The 18233-nt window shown below is 37.5% G+C and overlaps 1 protein-coding gene across 3 annotated transcripts in view; it reads right to left on the bottom strand.

Annotated features, from left to right (window-relative positions):
• Positions 1-15: 15 nt before the first annotated feature.
• The window catches only part of SLC22A16 (solute carrier family 22 member 16), a 38020-nt gene continuing 19802 nt past the window's right edge, over positions 16-18233 (bottom strand). The window contains exons 2-8 of one of the 3 annotated variants that reach the window (XM_059468702.1): positions 16701-17177; positions 14006-14123; positions 11547-12096; positions 9550-9677; positions 9046-9155; positions 8443-8542; positions 16-2990 (exon numbers count right to left, since the gene is read on the bottom strand). In XM_059468702.1, the coding sequence (XP_059324685.1) occupies positions 2778-2990; positions 8443-8542; positions 9046-9155; positions 9550-9677; positions 11547-12096; positions 14006-14123; positions 16701-17177 (1696 nt within the window). In that variant the 3' untranslated portion in view covers positions 16-2777. The remainder of the gene's footprint in view (positions 2991-8442; positions 8543-9045; positions 9156-9549; positions 9678-11546; positions 12097-14005; positions 14124-16700; positions 17178-18233) is intronic. The other 2 variants (XM_059468703.1, XM_059468704.1) reach the window with 2 other exon arrangements.

Raw genomic sequence — 18233 nt, 5'->3', positions numbered from 1 at the left:
AAATCACAAAATATGTACCTGTAAATCAACAAACATTTTATTTCCAAGGAAAAACAGTAACATCATTAGTTCAGGGAAATTCAGGGGTCATTTGAATTAAAGACCAAATACCAGCTGACTTCAGTGACAGGAGGAAATGGCTTTTGGGGTTAAACCATCAAGCTACATTGTGGTCTAGACTCAATTCAATTTTAGTTGTAAGCAGTATCAGTATCATTGTATAGTTAACTTTCTTCTTGTGCTTTTCTTTACTTTGTATGTACTGATTACACATGACCAGATCCTGAATCCCTCAAGCCAAAGGAACACAGAATATGCTTTGGGTGTTCTTGGTGGGGTAAGACCAAAATCAGTTTCTCAGCAGGTAAGGAAGAAGAAAATTTAATTGTAAATATTCTTTAATACCTTGTTAGAAATAGACTGTACTGTTACTAAAAGTTATAAGCAGTGAGTGTTAAGATAGAGGTTTGAGATATTAAATGAGGGAGTATCAGTGTGAAAGATCCCCCAAATAAGGAAAGATTTTGGAGCTCTGTGTGTGGGGAGGGTGGTTGTGAGGCAAGACAGTACCAGTTTAATTCCTTCTTACGTGTATTGCATGATGGTGGTTTTTTAGCATGATTAAACCCTTATTTAAGGCAGGGCAGGAAGAGTTTGGCAGTAGATCTTGCAGATAAAGAGAGCTGCTCTGCTGTGCTCTGGGAAGTGGAGGGGGACCTGAAAACAGTGGAAGAATACTGGGTCTGCTCTTCAGCGAAATAAAAAAACCACAGCATGTGAGTAATCTGATCTTCAGTCATCAAAGTATGTATTCAAGTCATTCTCAGAATAATGATGGGATTACTCACAGGGGGAAGGTTAAGTGCTTTTGCTGAACTCATATCTGGACAGAAGCCACAGTATTCTGTGCAGGTCTTTCTGGAGGTTTTCCCTGCAAACACTGGAATACCCACAGAATTGTAAGAAGCATGAAGACTCCTTTCTGCTTTCTATGTAATTATCTCAGAGAAACTCCCTAAACTTAAATTTACTGATTTTTATTTGCTTTAAAGCATGTTGATCCTCATATAGGTATTATTTTCTCCTAATACCAGGACCAAATTCTAGGACAGTGCAGTGAAGAATAAAATCTTTTATAAGGGGATATAAACCATCACTCTGGTTTCAGAAGTCATTTAAAGTAATAAAACTGTGCAGATATAATTGAAAAATGTGGTCATTAATTTCTACAGCATATAGAATACAGTATTAGAGATATCTTTTAGGGTGGGTACATGGCAAAGATCAAAGAAGACCTGTTTTGATGAGACTGTGCCATGAGACTAGGGGCCTAAGAGGGGAAAGCACTGATTTCAAACCAGGGAGGACTGAATTCACACAGCCCAGGCAAGAGAGGGCTGTCTGAACCTCAGCACACAGATGTTCCTGTGCTGCTCACCTCAGACCAAGGGTGGTCAAGCAAAGGAGATGCAGATCCTCAGACAAGGAAGAAACCCCCAGCTCTAGAGATAGACTGAAGAAGGGGAGGTGGGAGAAAGCCATAAAAGAAGCAGCCAGAATGATGCATTCCTATTTATCAATTTTCTATGGTCCAGAGTCATAAGACAGAACCACTGCACCAACAATAAGTGTTGATGCACACATGAGGCATAGCAGCAGTGGCCTGTTTTGACACTTTGACTAAAACTGTTACTAGTAACTCTTCTATTGATCAGTGTCCTCCAGCTACCATCTTTTGGATTCTATTTTTCTAACTGGTTTTGTGTGATATAATAAGGAAAAAATCAGTTACAGACAGCTGATCTGTGAGAAAAATGGTGAGTGGAAACTGTTTCTACCAAAAATTAATAACTAAATCCACTTCTGTGCAGAGAGCCTGAATAAGAGCCATATGCCATTTATTCTTTTCCACTGAGGACTATGAAGACCTTGCTGGAGGCATTTGGCAAAGTTGCTGGTCTAGCTCTTAGAAGTTATGAAAAATCTGATGCTCGATGTAAGCTGAAATAAGTGAGAAAGGGTGCACTGAAATAATGGTCTGGAATGAATGTGACTTTAAATGGGATCAGACAGTTTAGTTTTACCTAAACTAAAACCGTAATAGATCCAGTGAACACTTTTTTCCTAAACCCCTAATAAAAATACATTTGCCATTCAACTGAATGAATATACAAACTATTTGCACATTTTGCAAACTTAGTATTACTTTTTCAGTCAGAAGCTGTGCCATAGAATACTTTCCTTTTGTTAGCAGTGGCACCATTTCTAGTAGAAAACTTGAAAGAAAAAGAATAAATTAGTTTAAAATTATTGATATGACCTGATGCAATGATAAGGCTTCTCTCTTGAATTTTAACACTTTACTGTGTTCTGAAGTCTCAAGCCTGTAACTGGCAGCTGCAACAGGAAGAGACCAGGCAGGGCACTTTGTTGTAGGTTTACAAATCTAACTGCAGAAAATGTGAAGCAAAGAATTGGCATTTTTTTTTACATACATGTAATCAGGTAGGTTCCAACATTTACAGTAATCATTCCAACTGGTCACAGCAAGTCAGTTTAAAGTCTGAGTAAGTTTGATTAGGGATCTAGAAATCCTATCAATTTTCTGCAGTAACTCAGTCACTTTGAAAAGGTTTCATACAATTCCTCTATTGAAAAGGGAAGACAGAATACAAAGTAAAAGGCACAGATGTTATAGAACAGTCACATTTCTTGAATACAGAGATCATATAAATTAGATAGTGATTAAAATTGGGAACAGCCATTTTGCTGCTGCTTTATTTGTCAGTGCTGACTCTTTCCTGACCAAACATCTCTATCTTTTCTGATGCTGCACCACTATGTGCTGGAGGAATCTTTTCTGAACAGCTTTTCTTGTTTCTTCCCATTTCTGTAGCTTCCACCAAAGTATTAGTCAATGGTTTTCCCAGTGTTTCTGGAAGCATTATGGTTAAGATTCCACTCAGAAGAGCCATGATTCCAACAAGCAACTGGAAGAAATAAAGAGTAGGTGTAAAGGTAAATAAGTCTTTCAATCTGACCATAGTTTTGATCTTGCCTGGGGGTAAATCTATAATAAAGTACAAGGAACTGTAAAGCAAAGATCATAAGTCTTAAATGTTGCCCATATAAAAGATCTACCTTTTTGTTGCATAAATGAAAAGATTATGCAGCAGAATTAATGAATGAGCAAGTGAAGTGTTTTGTTCACAAGGGATCAATACAGTGCAAGCAGGAATAATTCTGTTTGAGTAAACAACACATATTACCTTCATTGAGTATTTCAGTATCAAGAGTGTATTTAAGAACTGATTCTAGGATTGCATACATTTTTTTTTACAGGCATGTTCACAGAGCTACAATTTCCCTGCCACCTGGAATCTGAATTCACACTCCAGCTCCTGTGTACCTCTACCTGTGTGCTTGTTCCTTCTCTACACAGCCAGACTGGAATTTCTCAATAGGGCTCATTGGCCCAGAGCCACAGAAGTGCACATCTGTGCTTAGGAGAGCTCTTCAGCATCTGCTAGCCCCCAACAGGAATACTTTGCTAAACTCAGTTTCGAAGAACTGTGAGGAGTGCAGGCATCTACTGACATTTGCACTGAGATCACATTTTGGATTTGTCCATGGTGTACACAATTCCACAGCAGCACCATAAGTGGTGCAAGGATCAGGATAATGTGGGGTCAGTAGAGAAACACTCACTTGTTCCAGGAATATCTACTCTTTCCATTCACATTCCCTTCACGCAGACATTTCTATTTCTTGTTCAATGACACCAACTCCCACTTTGCTCCTCTGAGTACAGAACAGCATTAAACCCCTGACAGTCCTCCAACACCAGGTTATAAATGACCTAATTCTCTCCTGATAGAAAAGCTTTCACACAGAACATCCTGCCTGGTCTCAGTGTTTTTCCATTCTGTGACTGTGAACTTTGATGCTGTACTATCCTTATCTTGCCCTGTGCTGATTCTGAAGTCTGTCCTTTGCTCAGTGCATTCTTTCCAAGGGTGAGGGAGAACATTTGGAATCACTGTGCCTACATCTCTCACACAGAGCTTGAGACAAGAGCTGCCCAGCTATCATCTGCAGCTAAGCCAGACTTTAAGTCAGGAAGGTGCTTTAAAATCAGAATTCCCTACTGTAACCTTGAACAGTGCTATTTGCCTGCCCATGCACCATGCTGGTTTTGCTTCTCTTCCCTTCCAAAAAAAAAAGAGGAGTTTGTTTTGTGTATTCTTTTAAGAAGCAAAATGCAGTGTTGCTTACCCTCCTTTTTGCTTTGCAATAAATATAGAGGCCAGACCAAAAAAACCAAAAAAAAAACAAAAAACACCTGATAAATACTACAAACTACAGTGAAAATAAAAGTCATGATCTTACCATGAAAGTTAAAAAAACCCAAATCCTAGCAGTAATAGGACTAGAGGAAATGGCACAAACTGAATGAGATAATTTTAGACATGTATGTGGCAGGAATGATACTTAAAATATCTATTCCAAAATATTAAAATCTCATCTCTGAGTGTCAAATTTCTTCTCTGCTATTCAGACATGATTTTCTGCCATGGAAAGACAGGATAAATTGACACATGGCAGCTATTCCACAATATCCTCTTTTATGTACACCCTTTAGTCTGTCAGAAGTTTATAACTGAGGATATTGGGGTCTGTAATGGATATTGAATCTTAGGGACACCCATAAATTTGGAGTGTATGAGAACTGGGTCACTAGTGGTACTCAAAAGAACAAGCTTAAAGTAACACTGTGTGCTTTGAATATGTGTGTCTTTTCTCTTTTCATTATTCTTTTTAGACACTTGGCATTCTTCTCATGTTTTCCCTCCTCATGAACCTACCTCTCATTATTCCCCTGAGAACTCTCACTATTCTGTAAGTGTACACACCACCATCTTCCCTGCCTTCTCATCTCATCTCTCATAACTCTATTTCATCCCATGTTAGATTCCTTTTCTTTTTTTCCTCTTATGTGAAAGCTGCTGCATGCTGAGTAATTCAGTACATTTCCCTTCTCCCTGACCCTCAAACCCTTTTCCAGTACTTCCTACAACAGACAGAGTATGAAACAATCAAGTCACAGTGTATTAATTCAAGGACATCTACATTTTCAAGGGCAGTAGCCACAGTTATCAATGAAGGGACTCACATTTGGTAAATGCAACTCTTTTGCAGTCTTGGCACACTTCTTCATAAGCATCTGACATAATTTAACCCTCACTACAAAGGTATGCATTTTGCATGTATGTATTTACTCTTTTAAATACACAATTCAGTATCAGAAAATGTTCTCCTGATATAGTCAAATGCTTATGTGTAAAAATAAAGTGTATTTGTGTTATTGTAGAAGGTATTTAAGTATGTTGAAGTTAACTTGACAGGCACACATGGTTAAATGCATTGTGTTTTCAGGGTGTTAATTTGAAATCTGAATTTTTGCTTAGTCAAACTCTTAGAGTGTCCCCAGCACTTCAGTACAACCAACAGCTTCTAACAGATACCACAGAAATCTTCAGAAAATATTTGCCATAATTTTTCTTATGTCCTCTTCCCTCTATGCTGCAACATTTATAATTCTGCTGCGGTCTAAGACTGGGACTTGATATATATACTCCAGAAGAAAAGATAATTTGAATTAAATATCCCTACAAAATAATACCTTTACTTCTGAGAACAAATTATTATTAAGTCTGCTATTAATATTTATAGGTATATGTCGCAGACATTTCTCCACAGAAATCCTTTCTTTCGGATTTCTGTGTCTTCGGGAGGCCGGAGGCCTATGAAGAGAAGGTAAACAATTATTATCAGCTGCTAGAGAATGCAACAAGAGCACCTATTTTGATTGGTGATTGGTTCATGTTTTATGTTTATAATTAAGGGCCAATCACCAGTGCAAGCCAGGGGACTGAGTCCTTAACCACAGCTTTGTTATAAATTCTTTTCTATCTCTTCCTAGCTAGCCTAGCTGCTCTGCAAACCTCTCTCCTTATTCTTTTTAGTATAACTATAATGTATTATATCATATATTAATAAATCAAGCCTTCTGATTCAAGAAACAAGATTCACTGTCTCTCTCTCACCAGCTGCGCCCACTCAGGCGCGGTAATAGGTATATTTATATTTACATTTATAATTATATTTACATCTGATGGCTCTAAATCAATCTAAAATGTGATCTTATTGACAAAATTCATACTTCAACAAAAAAGGTTATATTTCAACACGAAAAAGCAATAGTATTTGATTGAGGGTTTGTAATCATTTATTAACACCAGTGTGGGCTTTTTAAATTTCTAATTTATGTTTTTTCTGAGAGAAAAATCAACCCTGTTAAAGAGCTATTGCAACATAACTCTTAACAGCTAAGAAACAGAAATAGGTTATATAAGGAGTAGTTGTTTTACTGCACATTTTCTATAAAGTTGTCACATGAAAAACATACTTGGCAAGTTATTAAATTTATAGACTTATTGAAGATTTATAGCCACTCAAGATGCTTGCAGTACTCACAGGTGGCATAACTGTGCATGAGGCAGAGTGCCAAACAAACAGCAGTAGTAACTGTTCAACAGTGTGTGGTGTTTGCAATAGATCAGGGTGATGTGTATCAGTTTACTTACAAATGTAATCCATTTGATTTCACTTCCATTCCAAAACACTTACTTGACCTGAGACTTGGCACGCTATGCTCCAACTCAAGACAAGCCTATTTAATAAGTTGACAAATGCTCTATAACAGGAACTAATAATGGAAACATGTTCACTGTGAACTACTACTCAACTCTACAAAAACTCTGGGTAACTTTTGTACCCTGAGAGTTGTTCATAGCTGAAATAATTCCTGTGTTTATACTGCCATTTGCACTGCTCTCCAAAACATTTGAGCAGTTCCCCATCTGTGGTTTAACTGCAGCACTTCTGCACAGATAAATCTTATTTCAGAGTAAAGGCAAAATGCTGACAAGAGGAAAAAAGAAATGTTTTCCCATGACCACTCTGCTGTGCAAATGTTGCTTTGTCTTTTCTGGGATCATATATTGGTGGAGACATTGTTAATAAAGAAAACATTTTTAGGAACTTGAATAAATAAATTCATTTGTGGTCTCCTTCATCCTCTTAGTTTTCATCAAAAACAACCAAAAGTAATTAATTTAAATAATGAAATGAGCTCACAAGAATTCTCTGAAACAATCTATAATTAAAGATTTTTTAGTTGCCAAATCAAAGGGACACAATGCCCTTGTTTAGGAAACTCCAATATGGTGGAAAAAATTTGACTATGAATCCAGGTTAAAGACACATCCCATTACACTTTCACTTTCTGACATGTATACTCTACATATAACAGCAGTGCCCTAGTAACAGTGAATTCTAAGGGGTTTTTGAGAGAATTTAAACTATTCTAAATCATTAATAAACACTTCTTTACTTAAAAATTTAATACAAATTTTGGAATTCCATCTGGTTTTACATATATAAGCATAATTTATCCTTCAGGAGAAAAAAAGGATTGAATTGCTGCAGGATTTCTAAGCAGCAAATGCTTCATAATAGAAATGCAATGAAGAAATGTGATTCATGTGTGAGCAGGGAACACATAAAATATTTTGTAGTACTGAATCTACTACATAATGCCCAAAGTCCACACAGGAATGGTCACACCTCTCTTTTCTGGGGCAACTGGTGGTAAAAGACAAAACCTAATGGTAACCTGACCTGCTTCTGTTGTTTGTCAAAGTCATCATGAAGCTGATCAATATACCATTTCTTTATCTTTTTCTATCTCATGAATTGTTTTGTTCATTGCTGGTGGAAAACACAGAACAAGAGCTTTGGGACAGGTGAGGAGAACAAATATAGTAAGCACAACACCTTCTAGATCTTTTGGGAGGTTATTCCAAAGATGCAACCTCCCAAAGGAGCCATGGAAATGTTAAGGCATAATGTAAGAAAATCCAGCTACCTGTGGTTACTTCAGGAGTGGAAGAACTATGCCTTTGAAAAAAAGTTAAAGTAAATCAGAAGCATGGTCAAAAGCTGCTGGGCCTGCAAAAAAGTCTGAACTACAACACTTCCTAAATGTTACATGATAAGTACAAATTATTTTTATCAATTTTATGCTAGGATTCAGAGCATAAATATTTTTCTGTCTTCTATTATAAAAACTTTTCTGAATATTTCAGCAATTCAAAGTCTTTCTTTTGCTTCAGCAGCATATTTTTAACAATATGAGGTTACTAGAATTGGGACTTGAAAATTTCAAACTAGAATGGTTTACTCAATTTTCTTTTTGAAATAAATGTTCAGCTTTTGCTTCCTTTGTCACGTGAAAAACATACTTAGTAAGTTACAAAGAGAAAAAAAGTGACACATACACCTTTTCAAAAAACATTCACCATTGAAATAAATACCTACAAGTGGCATGAAAATCCAGACACTTCTCAGATAAACACAGAAAGGAGCAACCACACTTCCTGCACGGCACATCATGCTTCCACTTCCAACAGCAAGTGATCTACATAGAAAAGAATTTGAGTAAGAATTCTGGCAGTTAAAGGAAACAATTAGAAATGCACAGACACTTAAAACATCAGTAAGATTTGTGTCTTTAAGCAATTATACCAAGAATCTGTTGCCATGCCAATGTAAATTTATATTGTAGTGAAATTCAGCTACTTCTGTAATTAAGATTAAAAATATTATTATCATTCAGCACAGATCATGGGATTAATAACCAGGATTTATAAGAAAGGCATAAAACATGTTTAAGAAAGAATTGAGTATTCTTCTAGTTCCCCAGTAGAACCTACCAATGCACATAGAAGGCAAAATAAATAAAAAACTATGGTACAACCAAACTCCAGACAGCTATGAGGCAGCTGAGGAACTCATCCCATCCCCAGTCTTTCAGACCATCCCCACTGATGCCAAGAGCTGCTGAATCTTGTGTAGAATAACACATTAATGAATGAAAATTAATTAATTAATGAAAAATACATAACTGGCCAAAGTTCTTACCTTACTGTTGTTGGGTACAGTTCTGCTGTGTAGAGATATATAAGGCCAAATGCCACACCTATGGAAAATTTTCCAGCCATATTTGCTAAGATAATTAATATATTGAAATCCTATTGAAAGAGAGCACAAATAAATATATCACCAGAAAAATTACACCCTTCCAAACATAATTTACGTTCTTCAAAAGTTGTGACACTTCTTTAAACAATAAGCAATACTCATTGCTTGCTTTTTAAAAATTGCTCAATAAGTTACTAGTTTCCACATCACTTTTGACCAGTCCTGGTTCACTGAAGCCCTGGGAGCATTTTATGTGTGACTCCAGCAATGACATTGAAGCTTGTACTGAAAATACAGAAATCTATCTTAGACTGGCAGCTGCAACTTAAAACCAGCCTTTAATTAACTATTCTGTGATTTAGAAAGAGCAGCTGCATCTACTGACTTAAGAGCCTTTAAAATCAATTTCTGCTATAGGAACACTTCCAAGCATACATGACTAACCTGAGGTATGAACATAATTAAAACACAGATCAGTGCACTTAAAATAAGGAATGGAATGAGTGTGTTTCTCCTTCCCAGTTTGTCCATCGCAACGCAAGCAATGATATAGCAAGGCAACTCCACAGCACCTGTCAGTATGAAATTATCTCAGTTTAAGTCATGATTGCACATATTCATCTCATAACTGTAACTTCCTCTTTATGGGGAATTTATCTGATCCAGGAGCTAGTTACACAAGTAATATCTAAAGATAACCAGTGTGTTGGGCTAGTTCATTTGGTTACAGAAAGTGTGACAGAAGGCAGAGAACAGCCTAAAATACAGAAGTGGGAGTGGAGAAGGACAAGGGAAACAGGTTTCACAGCACAGAGCAGCTCCAGTTCTCTTTGGGGTGGAAAATTACAGAAAATAGCAAGGCCACAGTTCTGTTTCTATGACACTGACACTTCTGTCTGAAAGCTCTACATTTGCTGCTCTTCTCCTTCGGGTATTTTCACATTAACAGCTCAAGTGTGCTCACAGGGAATATTGCTAGTGTCACTCCACTCTCAGGATTTGCCAGCTTCCACCTGGACAGGAAACAGTAGCCACACCAGAATCAGTTCAAAATCATCTCAAAGTAAAAGGCAAGAAAGGTCTGTCTACATCCAGTTTTCTGAGTAAGCCCCACTAATACAGAGTGCAGTTCCAGCTTTCTCCCTTCTTCCTGAAAAAGAGGGCTTACAATATCCCACTCTTAATACAGATCATCCTGTCCTAATGTTTCTTTCCAGAGAAAAACTTCTGCTGCTCCAAAGGTCCTGGCATTTGGCTAGACCTGTTTGCACTGTGTAAACATGATTTGCCCCTAGACAAATAATACTGAGCCAAAGCCAGTTTGGACATATTTTAAGCCAATTTGCTCAGGAAGAATGTGACTATGTCCAATAGAAAACCAAGGAAGAACGTAAGATACAGCCCTGAACAGCCTGGATTCCTTTATTAAGTACATATAGAGCATGTCAATACACCTGTAATATCAGGAAACAGTATTCTGGGGTTGTGTTGGAAAAAGCAGGTTCTAATTCTTCAGGGTCTGTTAGTCTGCTAAAATATTTTTAGAAGAGGTGGGTACAGTGAACTCCACAATAGCAGTTTAGTTATCTGTGCAATACCAGCACCCACTCTTCAACATATCAGTCTACAATACACTGTAATACAGGGCAAAACAAACTGGAATAATGAGAGCCCCAGTCCTTCTGTGAGCCTGTGTACACCATCAGTCACGTTCACTTCACTGAGAGTACTCAGCTGCACAAAGCAAAGCGCATGATTTAATTCTTCACTGGCTCAGAGCTGCAAGTCTGATCTAGAGTCTTCTGAAGTCAGTGGAATATTTTTACTGATGTTAACAAACTTTGGATCAAGCCCTGAATGCACTTTAGCTGCCTTTATAAACAACTTACATGCCAGAGAAAGATTACAGCCAGAATGATAAAATTAAAAGAGTATTACCACTTAATTAAAAAGACACTTCTGAGAAAATGAAAATGACTCTTCCTTCTGACAATTATGACTATGTTTTCTACACAGACAAACTCAATATATCATGACTGTAAGTGATAAAAGGAATATTTTTTCTCCCATTTTCCTGGTTTGTGCCTTTAACAGAGCTGTGTGAATTTTGTATTGCTTGTCTGCTTCCCCTGGTGTTTGTGTGGATTTGCTATAAGCTTCCAAGGCAAAGAGAAGACAAGCCAGAATATGGTTTTACAATCAGAAAGAGAGACAGAGAAGAATTCTGTGCACCCACAAATTCTTTTTTTTTTCTCAGATACAGTGGAATTTGGAGTGAATGATACTGTGTTAGTCAATTTTGTGAAAAGTTAGCAAGAAACTTTTCAAACAAGGTTCACAATTGAATGAACAAAGTAAAAAATTGGCTGTCAAATCTATAAACATTTTTAAATGTTTGTTCCAGTTCTGTCATTAACAGAATAAGGTACAAGAATATTTACCTATGAGAAAGAGATTTAAATATTCATTGCCTCCTAGGCTGACAGAACTGAGGGAGAAGACGTAGTACCCCAAGCTCCCAGTGAACCAGATCAGCCAGACTGTGATGGTCCTTCTTGCAATTTGCCAGTTACAAAACAGGTCTAAGATGTTGTGCTTCTTTGTTGAGGATGTATCATCATCACCCGTTCTGCCACTGGCCACATCATCTTGTTGGACTGAGCACAGTTCAGAAACTTTGCAGGGAGTGCTGACTTTATTCCATCTTGCCATTGTATCAATCACTTTCTGTGCATCTTCATATCTTTCCTCTGACAGCAGCCAAAAAGGTGTTTCTGGGAGCATCCAGCAGCACAAGACAAAGGGAAGAGTTGCTATGGATAGAAATATCTGATAGACCCACCAGGTCCGAACCAAAAATCCCACGAGTGCCACAATCATAATTCCCATAGCAAAAAAAGCATGGACATGCATAGAAGCCCAGGTTCGTGCTTTAATGCCAACAAATTCAGTCACATAAACAAAAGCCACAACCAGATAGCCACTTGAAACCTGGGAGGATGGGAGAGAGAAAAGAAAAAAACAAAACAAAAAACAGAGTGAGGTTTGTTTCTCCTCTCCCTGTGCACCAGCAGTAAAAACCAAAGAGCTAACAATGTTCTACATCTGTGTATGCTAAATTGTCACCACGCTGGCCTGTCTCACACTGACAGAAAAAAAGGCAACCATGAAAATGAGTCAGCTGGAGAAAAAATGCACTCAAACCTTCTGACTGTGTGGACAATATTTAAAAATGTGATGTGAACTAGGATGTTTCTCTGTAGTGAGGGACAGCCAGCCAGAGACACCTGTGAAGAAACTTAATTTGCTGATGTCATTAAGCCCTTCTCCCCCAAAAATCAGGTCCCTTAATGACATCACAAACTGGATGCTTGGGAAAGAGAGGTCCCCTGAAGTAGTTGTCACTTCTGAAAATCTTGATCTCGGCTTTTAAGCAGAACATTAATACCCTGCATGTCAGAAAACTGCACATTTACGAACAATTACCTTCCACACCCTTGTAAAATATCTCATTAAATCAAAGTTTTTGCAATATTGGAAGAGAATCTCATATACATACACAATTACAGGTTCTCATATGGCATCAAGTGAATGCAATTCCTGGCATATTCTGCATAATAGCATTTCTTCACTGAATATATATATATATTATTGAATATATATATTTCAATTTCTCAAATATCTCAACATCAAATTCCTGGTATCTTAAAACATTGCAAAACACAGCTAGACAATATAGACTAGAAAATATTTCAGTATATTGTTTTGATTAATTGTTTTTCCCATTAACAATATTCCAGTTACCAGTCTCCAATTCTGAGCCCACTGATAGGAAAGCTGCACTGACTGCAGTGGCACAGGGCTAGAGTTTAGGAGTGCACCTTGCAAATCAGTCCCAGTGGCCAGATAAAACCTACAGCATCAGCCTGGTCAGAGCCGTTTGCCTTTTTAAACCACCACAGAACTGGCATCAACAGCCAAGGGAGTCAGCAGAGGGACTCCTGTAGATCTCAGTTTAAGGCTGACATGATACAGTTTTTCCTGCTAGGAAATTCAGGCAAAGGGAGCTCCAGGTACAAGGTCCTGTCTTGACTAATGCACTGTCAGCAGAACAAAATAAATGATGGGAATATTTTTAAATATCTAACCCATGTTCAATAAGTTAGATGATTTTTTTTGTGATGGCATTCTAATTTCTGTATGCATTGTGTAGTGAAAATCTCAGGAATGTCCTTTGGGCTGTAAAATAGTTATTTAAAATTGGTTATTATGTATAAATATTGAATATGTATCAGATATTGGATGTATACCATACAGACACAAAATTGTGTGTATGGCTCTGCATAAACACATATACTGAAATACCTTTAAGTACATCTAGTACTAAGTACCTTTAAAACATCTAGGTGTTAAACATATCTGCCTATGTATTTAGTATTCCAGATACAGCTTAAAAGACCAAAGAGATGCAAGCAAGAGAAAATGTGCATCTCTCCTCCATCACTCAAAATGGTAGAGATAAAAATAATACTTATTATAGATTTGCTAGTTAAAGAAAAAAATATATTCCATTTTTAACAATAAGGAGAAATGCAACAGCAGCTGCAATGCAGAATCCAGAGTTTGCTGCTCACATTTGGTATTTAATTACCAGTCCAGCAGAGGTTGGGATGGAGGAAGTAGCAAACACTGCTTCATACAGACGCTTTCTATTAATTCAAAGAGGAAAACTGCTGTGGTCCAAGAACATTCAGACTCTCCCTGCTCTGCCGAAATAAGTGCAACAGACGGGGCTTTAGAATAATGAAGTCGGAGAGGAAATAATAATAAAAGGGAGGTTTTCCTGAGAAGGGGTAAGAAATGGCACGGAGAAGGGCCAAGTGTGAACGTCCTTTCTTACCATGGCGAGGAGAAAGCGCACAATCACAAAACTGTAGTAGTCGAAGGTGAAGGCCACCGCGATGCCAAACACAAACTGACCAGCACTTGTGAACCATATAACACGCTGTCTTCCCAGTCTGCAAATCACAGCAGTAATAAAATCATCAGTAGCCACAAACATTCTATTAAAATACACCTGCAGCTCCAGAGAGCCTAGATGGAAGTTACTAACTCACCACAGAAATTCTGGTTTAGTTACCTGTATTAATTTGTCGGCAATTTCAGCCTCTAAGGAAAAGGATGAATGGAACTTCCATTCCACAATTCTTGGCTGGAAGCACTGTGCAGTGAGCATTACATATGTGCACCCCCAGTTTTAACTTCTACATAACTGATTGGTAATTTTACTCTTATTTATGAGGACATAGATCAATTGAAAAATTGATTTATGTCCTCATAAATAGGAGTAAAATTCAGCTATTTTATATTAAGTAGCATCGTGTTAATAATTTCTGACAAAAGTTGGCTGGGATACCATGCTATCTTTTGTCAAAGTAACAACCAATTTTGATAGTAATAGAAGGTTTCTGTAACATACCTTTGTCCAGTTCTTTAAAATTGAATTCTCTAACAAATGACAATCACACAGCTCCCCATAATTTTCTGATTTCTGACAGCACATATGCATACATATAAAATCACAGAAATCTAGGAAGAAAGTAAACTAATGGCAAAAAAATCATGTCAAACACTAGCTGCAGCAGTAGATAAGACTCCACTGGGAATTCACTACATTCTATCTACAAATGCTCTGTAACACAAATTGCGTGGAATTATTTTTCTTCCCTGATAATAATTCCTTGGTCTCTTATTACCTCTTCCATTGCAAACAGCTTTTTACAAATGGGGATATTACTTTTAGACAGAGAGTTTGAGGAGTTTTGGACTGGTTTTTTTTATGCGAGTATTTTGTACTCCAGTAAAATTCCTTCTGTTTTTTCCCAGTCTTGACCTGAAGTCATGATTTCGTCTTTGATCCCCGCCAGGAAAGATCCCAGTAAGTCTTAGCTATCAGAGCTCTTCTATTGGGAAATCTGTTAATTGGTAATGGGAGGGATACACAAGCTTATTTCCCATGAGCCAGGATGTGTCAGAAAATAACTTGTAGCTGTAAATTCTGCAGCTGTAAATCTGCAACTCAGAATGTGTGTATTATCTTAACTGGTTGTCCATGGGTTGAATTAATGGAAATGAGAACAATGCAATCCTAACCTTATAAATCATGTCCAAGTATTAATTAATAAAGTTATGAATAATTTAAAGAAACTCAAAACAGATGTTAGTATTATATTCTGGTTTTGTATTAAATACAATTTTGCAAAGCCTGGGATTGGGAAGCAGATTGATTCCATGTGTTCTAAAAGCCAAATTAAAAAGTTCATCATTGTTTTTGCATTCCCATGTTGTGACTGTCACACTGTAGTGCTGTGCTAATGAAGGAAAATCAGAAAACAACACTCCTGATCTCCTTGTCCTGCTTACAGTCTTAGATGTGGGATGAAACATCACTCTCCACCAGCAGAACTGTCAGTCAACAAGCTCCTTTACAGAAAGACATAAATAACTGTAAACCAGCCTTCAAAGCAAAGCACAGGTACAAAAAGTGCCCAAGACAAAGCTAAGTTCAACAGAACTTGGATATTTGATTCTCATATGGCCAGACAGGCATGGCTGGGTGCTCTCTGAGGCAGGAATATGCCTGTTTGTGTTGAGAGAAGAAACCAACTGAGGCAGGAGAGCACAGATGTACACCCCAAGGCTCACTGTTGCTTCTGAGTCCAGCTCTGATGCTGGATTTCAGTGCACGGGCTGAGATAACACCCAAGGAGGAACTGTGGGACAGGAATGGGCCTTGGAACTGTGAGCAAGAGTCCCTCCAGGACTGATGCTCCTCGTGCTCAAACAGAACTTTGTACATGCTGCAAATGAGTGAAGCTACAGCACAGCTCACCCACACCCATTTTTCCCCTTATGTTCACAAGCTTTCAAGAGACTGAAGTCTAAGCTAATTTTTCAGGGAAAACCTACAACTGGACAGCAAGGAAAAATAGTATATGGGTGCTTATTTTATGAAGTGGGGCTTGATTAAACCCTCATAGCCTTTGCATCAGCTCCATTGAGCTGTATTCATGACACAGGTTAGGAAAGGTGATTTTCAAATACATGATATTTAATCTTCTAATAGCCCTTCAGCTGTTTGTCATACTACAAAAAAAAAAAAAAATTGCATTTCCATGAGGAACCTCTTCTCATGAAAAATGAGGTGAAAATCTATTCCCAGGTTTTACCATTGCTATTACAATGAGCTATTGCTATTCCTGTCAAAATAAATAACCAACAAAACAAATAAATAAAAATATAAAGACAAACACTAGCTGCACAGGGCAGTTTCAGGGATCAAGGTCTAGAACAATGGATGAGAAAGGATGAAAAAGTTTTTAAAGTAAATTATTTGAGAATATATTTTAAAATTAGGACTTGTTATAGGAAAAAGAAACCAAGTTAAACAGATCTGTGAGCAAAGCAACATCCAAACCTCCTGGATGTTGCATATGTAGTTATGAATATACAATGAATATAGAATAGAAACAACAAAAACAGGTAGATACACGTGAAGTTACTGTAGTCTGAATTTTCAGAGGATGGCACTTTACCTGTCAGCAATGTCACCAAAAATCACTGCTCCAATCAGGACTCCAAGCATGAACGTAGGCTGGATTAATTTTGCAAGCCATTCTCGGTCACAGACCAGATCCCACTGTGTAACAACAGTGCTCTTCCACTTTGTATCATCATAGAGAAATCCATCAGAACAAGGATATACAGATTTGTTGCCTTTGTATTCGTACGCCAGATCCAAAGTGACTTCTCGTTTGGACCTGCTGCATTGATCAAGTTCCCAAATTTCTCCATTTTCCAGCTGGACTACAATGTAGTTTTCTGTTGATGTCCATAGTGTCCAGATGTCCTCTATACTTGATGCAGAGGAGTTGTGGAAAAGAACACTACTCACATTTCCAGGGAACCCACATACAAAGTTAGGAGTAACAGCCATGAACACAGATGCTAAGTAATGGATACCACATGACATAGCTTGAAAGACAGACGCAAAATAAACACATGCTTGAAATCTGTAAAGGGAAAGAAAACATTTTAGTGAAGAAAAGCCCTCTATACATGAAAAAAATATTCAGTGTAAATGTTTAGGTAGATCAGTAAATGGAGATATCATTAACGTGTCTAGTGTTTTGTTGTGTGGTGCTGCTCCAATATTAGCTAAGCTCTGCAAGAGACCAAAGATGAGAAAAAGATCCATAATTTGGAATCTATTGTTAAGAAATGAGTGCTGCTCTTAGTCATGTGTTCAGTCATACAGAGAAGACAATTTAAAATGAAACAATTTGGACCTTTAGCACTTAGTTTGAAGCAGCCTTCCACCCTCCAAGTCTCTGCAACACATCCCGTTAAAATAAGGCCTCAGATTACTTGGATGCTTAGAAAAACCAAAAAGTTGCAACCTCAGCTTCTTAGGAGTAGAGATATGTGCATCAAATAAAACAAACCAAACACATTAAGACCCTCATTCCACCTACTTGTATCTCTACAGCTGAATTCCATCTATTTTCCATCTCTCTTTATTGCAGCCAAAAGACAAAGAGAGAATACATGTAGACACACGTAGAAGATGGAATCTGAACAATGTGAAATGTTTTGTAGCAAAACAGAGCTCTGAACTGGGTTGGGTTTTGGCTTAGGCAGGGTGTGCAGTTATCCATTAAAGATGGTATCATAAAGCAAACCTAGTAAAAGAATGTTTTATGCCTAGCCTGAATTTGGGCATTTTAACAGCTTTTAAAGCTTGCTTGAGATGCATGTAAATCTTAGTAAAAAAATTGCACGTGTTCAGAATTTCAAAAGACTTGCATTGAACTCTAGTGTCACTGTATGCAAATTCTAGACATTTTCTGATAATTTAAGCATAAGGAGTTGTTTTCTCAATTAAATGTTTAAATTATGCATCTAGTTAATACAACATCTGTTCAGAAAAAACAAAAAAGCTTTTGTTCTCCTCCCTTTTTTATTTCCTGAAGGCCAATGAATTGCAATAATTTGAAGAAGTGTTCAATGAGCTTCTATACACACATTCTTTCTGCAGGACACAGCAGGCCTTGGCAGCATGAAACAAA

The sequence above is a fragment of the Ammospiza nelsoni genome, chromosome 3, assembly GCF_027579445.1.
Source record: "Ammospiza nelsoni isolate bAmmNel1 chromosome 3, bAmmNel1.pri, whole genome shotgun sequence".
NCBI lineage: Eukaryota > Metazoa > Chordata > Aves > Passeriformes > Passerellidae > Ammospiza > Ammospiza nelsoni.
The sequence above is the reverse complement of the archived record's forward strand: the minus strand, read 5'-3'. Positions and strand labels throughout refer to the sequence as shown.